Source organism: Carettochelys insculpta, chromosome 2 (assembly GCF_033958435.1).
Source record: "Carettochelys insculpta isolate YL-2023 chromosome 2, ASM3395843v1, whole genome shotgun sequence".
In the NCBI taxonomy this organism is placed as follows: Eukaryota; Metazoa; Chordata; order Testudines; family Carettochelyidae; genus Carettochelys; species Carettochelys insculpta.
Window position 1 is genome coordinate 155,566,805 of NC_134138.1, and position 14,046 is coordinate 155,580,850.

A 14,046-nucleotide genomic window follows, 5' to 3' on the forward strand; every position below is an offset into this window, starting at 1 on the left:
GGACACCAACTGCATGACCTCTGGAATCCAGTTGTCATCGTTGCCTACTAGGCCTAGATTGGATCTGTTGAATGAGAAACCTGTGCAGCCCATATGCGCTGGATTTATCACTTTTTGTGAAATTGCTAATATGGTGAGGCCATCCCAGTTTGCTAAGCTATCTTCAAATTCATATTCAGTACATGCCTTGTGCTTTTCACTAGACCCATATCTCTTGGCTCACTTGCATAACTTTTGGGAAGCCAAAAATCAGATGAGAAATAAATACCACTAACAAATATGTACCAGCTTTTAGCAATTAGTATAAAAAGGACTATTTTTTCTCTCCTGTGCAAAGTCACATATATGGTAAGGATCTGGGGGTTACAGTGGATCACAGATTGAATGAGGGTCAACAGTATGATGCCATTGTGAAAAAATGTTAGTATTATTTCAAGGATATTAACAGGGATCACGTGTAAAACATGGGAGGTAACTGTTTGAATCTGCATAATATTGCTGAGGCCTCACCTGGAGTACAGTTCTGGGCACCACAGTTTCAGGGAAGATGTGCACTAATTGGAGGACAGCAACAACAAAAAAAAAGATAAAAACCTGACGAAACCTGACGGAAAGGAAAGGTTGAAAAAGATAAAATACCCAAGCATGTTTAGGCTTAAGAAAAGAAGACCTATCGGATACCTGAAAACAATCTTCAAATGTGTTAAGGGTCCTTACAAAGAGGATGGGGATCAGTTGCAATCCATGCCTATTGTCTTCAAAAACAGGGTATCTCCATCTCTTTGAAACTTGGGTGCTACCTTGCCAGATGTCTGTTCATATGGTCATTGTGCTGGTCCGGTCTTCTTCACCAGATCTGAACTGTTCTTTGGGCCTGACAGCAGCTGTGTAACTGCCAGCTTCTGGGGCTAATTTTCTAGTCCTGGCTAGCCTGGCCTGAGAGTGATATCCTTGGAAGTGCTGTCAGCTGGAAATTTTATTTAGTAATCCACAATGATCAGGATGTTGGATGGGTCACAGGCTTGAGTCCATCCTGAAGTTGTTTAATGCTAACAGTTCTAAACATGAGTTGATCTTTGTTGTATTGAGGGGGTCCTTTTCACTGATACTGGTTTCGTTTTATAGTCCTTACACCACTCCTGTGTGTCCTGGGGTCAGGTCTGCCCAGTAAAACCACCTGCAGACATCCATTGCAGTCTTTTTAGCTTTTAAGTAGCTGGAAGTCTTGTGGTAGGTTTGGAGAACCACCTCAACCACTGGTGAAGGCAGTACAGTCAGGGCAATTTCTTCATATTCCCCGGGATCCCAAAGGCTATATAGCTGTCTGCCCCTCAGCTCATATAAATGGATCCAGTGCTTCAGCATGTAGGTGGCTTTCAGGATAGCCTTTTGAACTCAGTGCCAGAGGGCACTGTTATGCTGAAAGATTTCTTATATTTTCATCATTTCTAAATATTTTATGCTTTGAGGCATTCTGGCTCCAACATTATTGCAAGCCTAGAAAGAGCAGCTTCATTTGCATTGCTATGCTGCATGTGAATTCTACCAGGAAGGAATAGCTGGGCAGCTTTGAGGTTCAGCACTCCCCCAGCGCTCCCAGTTTGGAAGAGTAGATGTATGCCGTGAAGTTATATGTATAAACAGTGATGTGAACACCTTTGTGCATGGGCAGGAATTCTAGCTTGGAAGAGCAGTAGCATTTGTCATTCTACTCTGATGCATTCATTCCTCAGCTGGCACAGGCAACTGCCATCTTCTGTACATCCTGGTCTTGGGAGAGTACAGTTGCCATTCCTTATTGCTAATGTCTGTATAAAGTGTGAAAAAATGGATGTGTTCCAGGTAGAATACTACTAGTCCTCCCACGTTCTTCTCGGGGGTCACTCAATAATGAATAGGACATCTTCATGTCACCGTCCTATATGAGAGTCCATTGATGGCTGATCAGCTCAATTCTGGAGCCATAGCTCTTATCACAGAAGGGGCAGGTGTTGGCAGTTGTTGGAGAGGCGTGGGGCAGTTTTTGCCACTCTTTTCTTCTTCTCCACCTCTCCTAGTCAGCACTGCAACAGTACCTCTCAAACTGTGCCAGCCCTTCATGGATTACCTCTCTCCACGGGGGATGATCCTGGGCAAGGTCCTCCCAAGTGTTGACACTGATGCTGCGCTTTTTTCATGCATGCCTTCTACATGTCCTTAAACCACTTCCTGTGACCCCCAGTGCTCCTCCATATTTCCTTCAACTCTGAAAACAGAATCTGTTTTGGAAGGTGCTGATCAGACATCTGAACTACATGACCAGTCCAACAGAGTTGTTGGTGAATGATAATGGCTTCAATGCCGGTCATGTTTGACCCTTCCCGGATGCTAGTGTTTGTGTGCCTATTCTCCCAAGAGATATTTAGGATTCTTCTGAGGCAGCATTGATGATATCGCTCAAGTGTCTTCAAATGTTGCTTGTATGTTGTCCAGATTTCAGATCATACAGTAGCATTGGAATAACCACTGCGCAATATACAAGGAGCTTTGTCTTGGCATAGATGTTCTTCTACGAGTGTCCCCGTGGGTGCTCCACAATAGGTGTCGGGCTCGCCCGGCGCCGCAGATCGGAATTCTTCCAACAGTTTCTCCTGGATCGTGCATGTGCCGGCGCGCGCCACACCCTTGCACGCCCCCGGCCACGTGCACGATCCAGTCCCCGCCAGTTCCTTCTCAACCGCCATCGGCTGCAGACGGAATCTGCTCAGGCTGCAGCCAGAGTCAGATTAGCTAGAGTTTTACGTGTAAATTGTTGTTTTTTTCTTTCTAAAAAAAAAAAAAAGAGAGAGAGAAAGCAAGAGAGAAAAAAAAAATATATATATAATAAAAAGAGAGAGGAGCGGAGAAGACGCGTGGACGTGAAGGCCAGTAGGCCTCCCACCGCTGCAGGCCGGTGTCCGCGACAGGTAAACAGGCACGAATTAAGTGCTAAGTGCCCTATTAACAACAAAATGACTCACCGTGATGTCCTCTTCAGGCTTTAAAAAGTGTGAGTCCTGCCGCGAAGCTATGCCGGCCTCCGATGGGCATAGCGAATGCATTCGGTGCCTGGGGGAATCACACGTTACCCAGAAGTGTTCCCAATGTGCTAAGCTCACAGCCAGGGCCAGGAAAGACAGAGAAATGTGGCTAAAAATGCTCCTGTTCGATAAGGCTCTCCAGCCCGACTTGCCGGAGAGGCCTTAACCAGAAGGGCCCTCTGGGCTCCACAAAAGGAAGGCGGCTTCCCTCACCCCCTCGGTGCAGAAACGGAGGAAGCTCTCTCCAGCCCGATCCCTGCCGGCGGTCTCAGCGAGCGGGATGGGCGGAGCACACAGCCCCCCGCCGCATACTCAAACAAGTGGCAGTGCAGCAGCGCACGTGGCAGAGGCTGAGCCTCCGATTACCAAACAGCCGGCATGCGCGGCACCTAGAGCGGCGGCCAGGCAAGTGCTGGAACCGGCAGCACCGCCACAGGTGGCACCGACCCCTGCGGCGCCAGCGGTGCAGGGCCAACAGGCACGGAGCCTGCAGGCACCGGAGGACGTTATCCGCGCAGCACCGCAGCTGAGCGGGCTGAGCGCGGCGCCGACAGCAGGGCCGAGATCCCCAGCACAGGAGGGGGCAGTGCCAGCCCCGCAGGTGAGGGGAAAGACAAGAGCAAAAACCCAGCACTGCAGCCCTTCTCCGGACAGGGCTGCAATGCTGCTATCAACAAGCCCTCCCCTTATGCTGCACACGCCACCCAGAAGATCTGGGTCTCCACCGGCCTATCCAGAGCCTCCTTCTCCGTTCCTCCAACCTACGTCACCATGGCTTGGGCCACCTTCGCCTTTTCTGGGATTGGATCCCTTGGAGTACTATCACAAACCAGCTTCACCGTTATCTGTATCGTCGCGGAGATCTCGCTCTCCCAGACATCGGGGGTACGCACCCCGAGAGTGGTCCAGGTCTCCATCCCCGGACCCGTGCCCGTGCTGCCATGGTCGTTCTTATCATGCTGGACACAGACACCCCAGGCCTACGCCTAGGGGCAGGTCCCCCCCGCCATCCAATACCCCCTGTGGACACTCCCAGCCGGGGACGGAAACACAGCTATCTCAAGGAGAGTTAATTTTAGAACCCCGAGACTTTCCTTCACAATCCTCCAGCGAGTGGGTGTACCATCGGCCACAGGAACCTGAGAGTTCAAGGGAGGTTTACCCGAGTGGTTCCTCCTCGTCCTCCCCTGACGAGGCCATGGCCCCCGGGGACGTTGCTCCCCCGGACAACCTCAAACAGTTTCAGGAGCTGTTTAAAAGGGTGGCTTTCACGCAAGGCATCCAAACGGCAGAAGTGCAGGAGAAACATCACAACCTCCTGAAAAATTTGAGACCCCTGGCTTCATCCAAAATCGCTATCCCACTCGACGAAGCCATTATGGAGTCAGCCACTACCATATGGCAGACCCCGGCCTCCGCTCCGCCTATGAACAAGAGAGCGGATAAGAAGTACTTCGTCCCAGCGAAGGGCATGGAGTTCCTTTTTGGTCACCCACAACCAAACTCATTGGTGGTAGAATTGTCTCAGCAGAGATCAAAGACTTCTCCATACAAATCGGGGGGTTCAGACAAAGATGCCAAGAAGCTAGAGCTGTTTGGCAGGAAGGTATATTCCTCCTCCACCCTGCTATTGAGAATGGCAAACTATACAGCACATCTAGCGAACCATAATTTTGATAATTACTCCAGGCTTACTTCTCTCATGGATTCGCTTCTGGAAGATAAAAAGCTGGTGCTAAAGGCGATTGTGCAAGAGGGCTACGCAGCTTCGAGGACAGGAGTCCAGATCACCCTGGACGTGGCAGACACGGCAGCACGCTCAACGGCTACAGCAGTGGTCATGCGTAGAGAATCCTGGCTCCAGAGGGATCTGCAGGCAAAGATTGTGGATCTTCCCTTTCACACGCAGAAGTTGTTTGCAGACTCAACCGACTCGGTCCTCCACTCCAGTAAGGACTGCAGAGCTACACTTAGAACTCTGGGTTTTTATACCCCTCCATATAGGAAGAAAAAATATTACCCTCAGCAAAGATGATACCCGTACCAACCACAGCGTGCTCAGTACCAACGGGGCTACGACCAAGGGCGACATCAACAGCAGCAACAGTACAGAACTCCCAGGCGATGTCCTCAACAAAGCCGTGCATCCTCAGGGCAGGCCCAAAGGCAACAAGTTTGACGGGCATGTCGAGGGCTGCACTATCACTACCATCGCACAATGCCATTCCCAGCTCATGTTCCATCATCACCTCCGACCGTTTCACTCCCAATGGCAAAAGATCACCGCAGACAAATGGGTACTGGAGATCATAGCCACGGGTTACGCGATCCCCTTCCAGTCGCTCCCACCGCCGAAACCTCCTCCCAGGCCCCACCTCAGGGACGCTTCCCACGAGGCGAGACTCAAACAGGAGGTGGACCATCTTATGTTCATAGGGGCGGTGGAACGAGTGCCGGAGCAATTCCAGGGGAAAGGCTTTTATTCACGCTACTTCCTCACAGAGAAGAAAACAGGAGGCTGGAGGCCCATCTTAGATCTTCGGGGCCTCAACCGGTACTTGCGCAAACAACGTTTTCAGATGATCACAGTCGCCTCCATACTCACGGCACTGGACGATGGAGATTGGTTTGCAGCCCTCGACTTACAAGATGCTTACTTTCATATAACAATCCACCCGGCACACATGCGCTTCCTCCGTTTTATGGTCAGCAAGGAGCACTTCCAGTACAAGGTTCTCCCGTTCGGCCTCTCCTCGGCCCCCAGAGTCTTTACCAAAACCCTGGCAGTGGTGTCAGCCTACCTGCACAGACAGGGGGTATTTATATTCCCATACCTGGACGACTGCCTATTGAAAGGGGCTTCGAAGGCAGAGGTCCTACGCATGATACGCGTAACAGCAGACATGCTTTCTTCGCTGGGCCTAGTCATCAACCTTGCGAAGTCAAAGACCGACCCCACACAAGACATAGAGTTTATAGGGGCACGTATAAACTCTATTACAGCAAGGGTGTATCTACCCGACACCCGCTTTCGCGCCATCAGTTCGCTGGTACAAGTCATTACATACAGCCCCACGGTGCCGGTTTTAACATGCTTGCAGCTGCTGGGCCACATGGCGGCGGCAACGTTTGTGGTGCAAAATGCCAGATTGCACATGCGCAGCCTACAACATTGGCTGGCTAGCGTCTACAAACCGGCATCCCACACTGTCCACAGGGTGCTATCGCCCACGACAGAGGTGTGCAGATCCCTGCAGTGGTGGGTAAACCCCAAGAACCTGCTAACAGGGGTACACTTTCACCAACCACAAATCTCTATTTTTCTTACTACTGACGCTTCCCACATAGGATGGGGAGCACACATCGGCGACAAGGTGACGCAAGGACTATGGTCCCCTGCAGAACAGTCAATGCACATAAATATACTGGAGCTCAGAGGAGTGTTCAACGCCCGCAAACACTTTCGAGACCACATACAGGGCAAAGTAGTCGGGATCAATACAGACAATACCTCCACTATGTTTTATATAAATCGACAAGGGGGAGCCTGATCCCGTGCCCTATGTGCAGAAGCAGTCCGGCTGTGGAACTGGTGCATCGCCAACAGTATAACGTTGAATGCCTCGTATTTGCCGGGCGCTCACAACGTGAAAGCAGACCAGCTGAGCAGGGGCTTCGCACTCATGCACGAATGGCAGATCCGCTCTGATCTGCTACGACTGATCTTTCACACATAGGGGTTTCCCCAGATCGACCTGTTTGCCACCCAGCACAACAAGAAGTGCCCCCAGTACTGCTCCAGGGCAGGATTGGGGCGGGGGTCCCTGGGGGACTCATTCGCGATTTCATGGAAGGGCCCCCTACTTTACGCATTTCCCCCCACAGTGCTCATCCACAAGGTCTTGCAGAAAGCCAGAAGGGAGAGAGCCCACATGATTCTAGTAGTCCCAACATGGGATCGACAGCAATGGTTCCCCTTGCTTCTGCGCATGTTGGACCGCCCACCGCTCCCCCTTCTGGTGGCGCCGGACCTACTCACGCAGGCCCAGGGGTCCATAGTGCACCCACACCCTCAAGGTCTGTGCCTACAAGCGTGGCTAATCCATGGCTCAGCTCCTTAGAGAGCATGTGTACGGAGGGAGTACAACAAGTCCTGGAAAGTAGCCGAAGGACCTCCATCAGGAAGACCTACAAGCAGAAGTGGATTCGATTCACTGCCTGGTGTTCCACCAAGCAGTTAGCTCCCCTTGACGTTCCTATACCTGTAATACTAGAACAGTTATTGGACCTCAAGAGGGGCGGGCTTTCCCTATCCTCGCTAAAAGTCCACCTCGCCGCTATATCTGCTTTTCGGCATGCAGAGGAGGGGCCCATGGTATTTGCTCATCCTCTTGTTACCAGGTTCCTGAAGGGGCTGGTAAACCTGTACCCCCCTCGGAAACCGCTTCCACCATCGTGGAACTTGGACCTGGTGCTCAGCACACTAACGGGCCCACCGTTTGAACCCTTAGCCACAGTTCCCCTACATCTCCTTACGATAAAAACAACCGTCCTCCTTGCAATTACGTCAGCTCGCAGGGTGAGTGAGCTCACAGCAGTTATGGCAACGCCACCCTGCACAGTATTCTCAAAGGAGGCGGTAACTTTACGGCTGCACCCAGCCTTTGTTCCAAAAGTTTCTTCAGAGTCCTACCTTTACGAACCAATAGTTTTACCCTCGTTTTACCCGAAGCCTCACAGCTCCAGCAAGGAGGCACGCCTACATCTCCTGGACGTGAGGAGGGCGTTGGCCTTCTACATAGACAGAACTAAGTCCTTCCAGAAAATGGACAGACTTCTAGTCTCTCTTGCTGCCAGGTCAAAAGGAGAACTTACAAACTCTAAGCAAATATCTAAAATGGTTGTCCGCTTCTTAACAACTCAGACCTTTTCTGCATCAGGGAAGATGCTATCTGCTGTCTCATTACAGCTGAAGTATTCTGCTTTCTCCTTAAATGAGTGGTATTTTGAAGAGTCAGTCTTCTGCCTATATTGGATTATTTTGGTAAATACAACATCTCAATGTTTCATGTGACTTTCATAAAATTTAGATTACACATTGATGTCATCCTCGTACCAAAGAAAAGTCTTGAAAACTTTTTTCCTAGGCAGTGCTCTACCAGTCACCAGAACATCTGTATCTTATTGCAAAAGCCTGAATTACATGCATGAAAATTCACAGAATGCCATGGGTTCGATAAATGCTATCTTCTGCCAGTCCTCTAGCACCATCTGTATCTCCCAGTGTCAGCGAGTCTTATCACTGGGAAGAGCAGCTTGGTTGAGCAAGGGGATGTACATCTTTATGTGTAACTTGGTTGAATTGCCAAAAAGTCCACACACAACTGGATTTTCCAGTGCTTCCTCAGGCTGCCCAGGATGATGGTGGCTGCCCAAGTGCCGTAACTTTCTGAGATAATGTCTATGTCCCAGTTTTATTGATTGGTTTGTAATCAGCTTGCAGAATTTTCCATAATGTATTCCATGCCTCAATTCAGGAGACAATGGATGATTCAGTGATGGATGTGGGTTGTCTACATGCTGTTCCCTGGATCAGTTTCCGAACCTGGATTCAGCCTGCATTGGGCCTGCCCCTTCCAGTAGGAGCATGTGCTATCATTCAGATGTGTGAGGGCTTCTCTTAGCACTGTTCCTCTGTCTGCCAGAGCCAATTCCCTGTACTCACATGGGCAGCGAGGCTCTGGAGCAGCATTCTCTTTCTCCAGTGTGAAAAGGGCTGATAGCAGGAGGCCAGGAATGGGATTTCTTCCCTGTCCTCTAGCTAGTTACAGTCTGACATCAAAGGGGCCAGCTGTTTTCTTGGCCTATTTCCTACCACACACACACTCTGTCATTGGGGGTTGGACTGTCCCATTACGGTGACACCTAGTAAAGGCCCCCACACTAGAAATTGTGCCTGGAAAACTTAGTAGACTTCCTGTACACAGATTACTAGATAAATGCAACATCTTTCTTAATTGTGACTATGGAAGATGATATTAATGATAATTTATTTGATGATGAATATGAAATCATAGGTTGCTTACATACAAACATTAATATCAACTTATTTCTATTTTATTTTTACAGAAATATTCTTACCCTGACAAATGGTTTTGATTTGCCAGAAGGTAATGTAACACAGGAAAACTTTGAACAGATGCAGCAGTGGTATAACATGACTAATCCAGGGACTTTTGCAGGCCTTAAGTTTGAGACCTGTGACCTCGAAAGTTTCTTAACTGATGTAAGTTGACACTATAGGTGGAATCTGTAGAATTATTTCAGGGTGACCTGGTAACAACCCTTATGTTTCCATTATAATGGATTTGTGCAAACTTTTCTATGAGATGATTTCAATCTTCTCCATCACCAGCATGCTTTTGATATTCTGTAAAAAGAATTCCCTTGGGCTAGGGAAGTGCTTTTTCTTTGGCCCATGAAAATCCACTCAACTTTTGGAGCAAGAGTTCCAAGAGTAAGGAGAATGAATTGGGCCAATTTCCCCATTCCCACTAACCCTATCATTGGGACAAGACATCCAGCCCCATACCAGGTCATCCAGCTAACCCTGTGTTTCAGTACCTTGCACACAGTGCTGCCTTACTAAAGATTTAGCTTTCAAACCTTGATGATGATTGGTTGATGGGAAAAGATTGTTACAGTTGCATATAACAGAATTTTATTGTTTACCATTCTCTTTTAGGAAAGTTAGGAAAATATGTATGAAAAAACTGACATTGATGCAACTATTTAGATTGAAAAAGAGAAGCACGTCTTGAACCTCTCTCATATGGTGTCCTCGGGACATGACCAGTGCCAGATGAGAGAATTTGTTGGACAAGAGGAGGTCAATATTGTCTAACATATCACCAACACTTCTACTGCTTACTGGGCTCTTAGAAGACATTTAGGCGTAGTTTACAGCTAAATAAGAGCACAGAACACCGAGAGTTGGGACTGGTGACTTTAAACAAACTTTATGGGACCACAGAAAACTTGGCCACACTCATAATCCGGCTAACTAAAATCATACTACATTACAGATGTTGCTGGATGAGAGAGTGCCAGATTAGAGACATTTAACCTGTACTCAAAAGTTAGGGAATGGAGGATATCTTAATTTAGACCCTTTGTGTTTATTCATTAGGATACTGTCTTTAATTATATGATCGTGTGTTATATTTTCAACAAGCTTTTCATGTATTATACTTTCCTTATTGAGTGTGCTGGCTCGATGCACAAATTGGGGAAATTAATATTGCTCTGGGTTTTGTAAATCTGGTATTTTCAAGCTTTTGAGTGCCTGATTTGCAAACTAAATTACATTTAACATATACTTAAACACTGAAGATATTTTTACAAGTTTGTATTTGGGTTAATTGCCCATGAAATTCGAGTGGTGTCATAGCCTAACTCAAACTGTCTTATTGAATTGCAATGTGTAAACTGCACTTCTGGTTATAATGATGTTCTGTTTGGGATTGATGTTCTGTGAAAAAGTGAACTCACCAAAAGGGTGCCACTAAAGCCTGCCTCCAACCAAGTTTGCTCCTTTGGCTTTTTACAATCCAGTGTAATGCCTCCATCTGCACAGTGGCTTATTACCAAAGTCCTTTTCCACCTGAGTATTCTATTCATGGCACATTTGTGAGTTAGTGATAAGGAGGAAATGATAGGCAAACATTCTTGACATAGTTTGAGTTTATTTCATATTATTCTCTGTTCCAGATAAATTATCTCAGCAATCTACACTATATATCTGACAGTAAACATAATGCAGAACTACAGTTGATTTATGAAAATAAATAGAAAAGTATTAACACCCACAGTATACATGGATGTGTTTTTAAATGCTGAATTGTGTCAATGCTCTCAAGTATTTAGTCTGCTGTTGTTTCTCTACAGGGAGTTGAAGGAACTGGCTTGGCTTTTATAGTCTTCACTGAAGCTATCACCAAAATGCCTGTCTCACCTTTGTGGTCCATTCTCTTCTTTATCATGCTGTTCTGTTTAGGCTTGTCATCCATGTTTGGAAACATGGAAGGTGTTCTTGTACCTTTGCAAGATCTTAATATCATACCCAGAAAATGGCCTAAGGAACTTGTTACAGGTAGGTACTGAAGAGTCATGTGAAAACTATCATGTTTAAAGAAATATGAAATTATCTTCAGTTTTAAAATTAGCTAAAAGTGAACAGTTTAGTTTCTGTCATTTATTACTTTTTACACTTACACTTTTTACACTAAAGTATTTGTCTTTGCTCTTTATTTACAGGTTTGATTTGTGTAGGATCTTGCTTGCTTGCTTTTATTTTCGTGCTCAGGTCAGGTAACTACTGGCTGGCACTATTCGACAGTTTTGCTGGATCCATTCCCTTGCTGATAATTGCTTTTTGTGAGATGTTTTCAGTTGTCTACATTTATGGAATAGACAGGTATGTAATAAACATAGACTTAAGTTTTGTAAAATCTATTCAGGAATGAATGATGGCCCTAGCTGCCGTCTTACTACAACCTAGTGTATCTCTGCTTTCTGAGGCTATGTCTACACAACAGCCTAAACTTGAAATAAGCTATGCAATTTGCACTATGCACATTGCATAACTTATTTCAAGTCAATTTCAGAACAGGCTATTTCGGCATGTGGCGCTGTCTAAATGGTGCCACATGTCGAAATAAAGCACTATTTCAAGGTATCCCTGTACTCCCCCTGTGATGAGGTATTCAGGGATGTCAAAATAGTGTGTCCATTGTTTCAAAAAATACTTCAAAATGATGGGTGCATTGCATAGATGCAGGACAGCTATTTCAGGATACCACAGGATCCCAAAATTCCTCCCGCTATATAGACATAGTTTAATGGAACTCATAGGAATTGCACACAAACATAATTTAGCCTTCATAATATAAGTTAAAAAAACACTTTCTCTCAATGAAGCTGTTAAGATTTAGTGTTCTTGATTTATACTATCGGAGGGGTAGCCGTGTTAGTCTGGATCTGTAACAGCAACAAAGGGTCCTGTGGCACCTTTTAGACTAACAGAAAAGTTTTGAGCATGAGCTTTCGTGAGCACAGACTCACTGCATCAGATGCTGAAGTGAGTCTGTGCTCACAAAAGCTCATGCTCAAAACTTTTCTGTTAGTCTGTAAGGTGCCACAGGACCCTTTGTTAATTTATACTGTAGGTTAAAGCTACTGAGCATTTCTGCCAACATAATCCATAACTGAATACATACCTAAAACAAAAATTATATAATTTTTAGAAGGGTGGCAAAAGAATAATATAGATCTACAGTAAAATCTGGGTTATTTGGGTAACTGGCATGCTCAATTAACTGGCATCTGTTAATTGAACATATGCTGATGAGGTCAGCAGTTCTGAGGGCAGCTGCAGAAACAGCAAAAGCAGAGCCGGGGCTGGTTGCTGTGCTGGGGCCAGCAGCAGCAAATCCAAGAGCCAGCTGCCTGGTTGGTGGTGGCATCAGGGCCAGCGGCTATAAGGATGGCTGCCATGCCGGTGCTGGTGGCAGCAGGATTGGGGGTTGACTGCCATGCTAGAGGCAGTGGGGCCAGAAACTAGCTGTCTGGCTCATGGGAGCAGCAGTGGGACTAGTGCCAATGGAATGGAGCCAACAGTTCCATTCCCCTATCTGGCACTTTTGATTATCTGGCACCCTGTGTTCCTTCTCAACTGCCCTTTGCCTCAAATGAAGTGAGATGTCTTTTCTCTGCATCTTTGGTACCGGTAGTTATTTTTAGTTTGTTTGTTGTTTTAACAGAGTTTCTGTTTATGCTGTTGGGATTTTTTTTAAAAAAAGTATGTATTTAAAGGTTTCCTCCCTTTCTGGGGGAATTGTCCCCAGATGGGCGGTTAGTAATCTAGACTTTGTATTTCCCAGTTAAAAAATTAGGAATTATTTATTATGGACAACTGAGTGTGTTTAGGGTGTTTGGCAGCCAGAGCTGGACCATAGAAGGCCTTGGATGCAGCAGACACAGCAGCCCACTCAGTCTCACAGCAGAGGTAATAAGATGGGAATTCTGATTACAGTTTTCCAGCTTGCCCAGAAAAGTACAGCCAACGGTTGATAGTCTCTTGTTCAAAGGGCCCAGAGTCTTTGCTGTTAAGATTTGTACTTTTCTTCACATTCTGTAGGATTCCCAGGCAATGTTATGATGACAAAAGAGAAAATGTGGCTCTCAACCACAGGACAGGTCATGACTAGTTCAGAACCCACCATCACAGTGTTGTTATGATGCAGGTTCAAAAAATGGAAGCATTCAGCACCCCAGTCCATAGCCACCTAGCCTCCTTTTCTAAAAGTACCTTTGATGGGTTGGATGAGGTCCCAAACAACTGTTCATTGCAACATCAACTGTCACGTCCCTTCTGAAGTCAACTGACAGTCTTTTCTGACAGAGTATCATTTTCAACAGATGATCTGGAGGATTATTTTGAAGAGTTATGCAATTCAATTCACATCCCTCCCCTACAGCCACCCTCCTTCCCCGTCCCTCTTTAGGGACTCTTCTCATGGGAACATATTTTGCCAGGAAATATATTCTCCTTCATGCCTAGGGAGAATCAGTCCTAATGCAACTCAGAGGCAAGGGGTTTTATTCCCATTATTTTGCAATCACCAAGATGGCCCTCAGCGTACATGATGTTTATTTTTGCATCTCAATATGACATTGTACTGGATGTTGCTATAGTTCACATTTTGCCAAGACCTTGGTTAGCTGGTGCTCCCACTTGGTCTCTCATCTGTAGCCAAGATATTCTCTACATTTCTTTCCATTGTAGTGGCATACCTATGAACATTAGGCATTGTTATCTACTCATACCTTTGTGACTGCCTCATCAGGGCTCCCTCAATTAAGGATGCCATACGAGCCTCTCATATGCACACATTTGCACAACTGGTCCTACAGCTCACCACCCATA

General features: G+C 46.5%; 1 protein-coding gene across 4 annotated transcripts in view; it reads left to right on the top strand.

Annotated features, from left to right (window-relative positions):
- The window catches only part of SLC6A19 (solute carrier family 6 member 19), a 98,448-nt gene that overhangs the window by 71,290 nt on the left and 13,112 nt on the right, over nucleotides 1-14,046 (top strand). For all 4 annotated transcript variants that reach the window (XM_074985976.1, XM_074985978.1, XM_074985975.1 and 1 more), the window contains 3 exons: nucleotides 9,189-9,345; nucleotides 11,007-11,211; nucleotides 11,376-11,535. In XM_074985976.1, coding sequence (XP_074842077.1) covers nucleotides 9,189-9,345; nucleotides 11,007-11,211; nucleotides 11,376-11,535 — 522 coding nt within the window. The remainder of the gene's footprint in view (nucleotides 1-9,188; nucleotides 9,346-11,006; nucleotides 11,212-11,375; nucleotides 11,536-14,046) is intronic.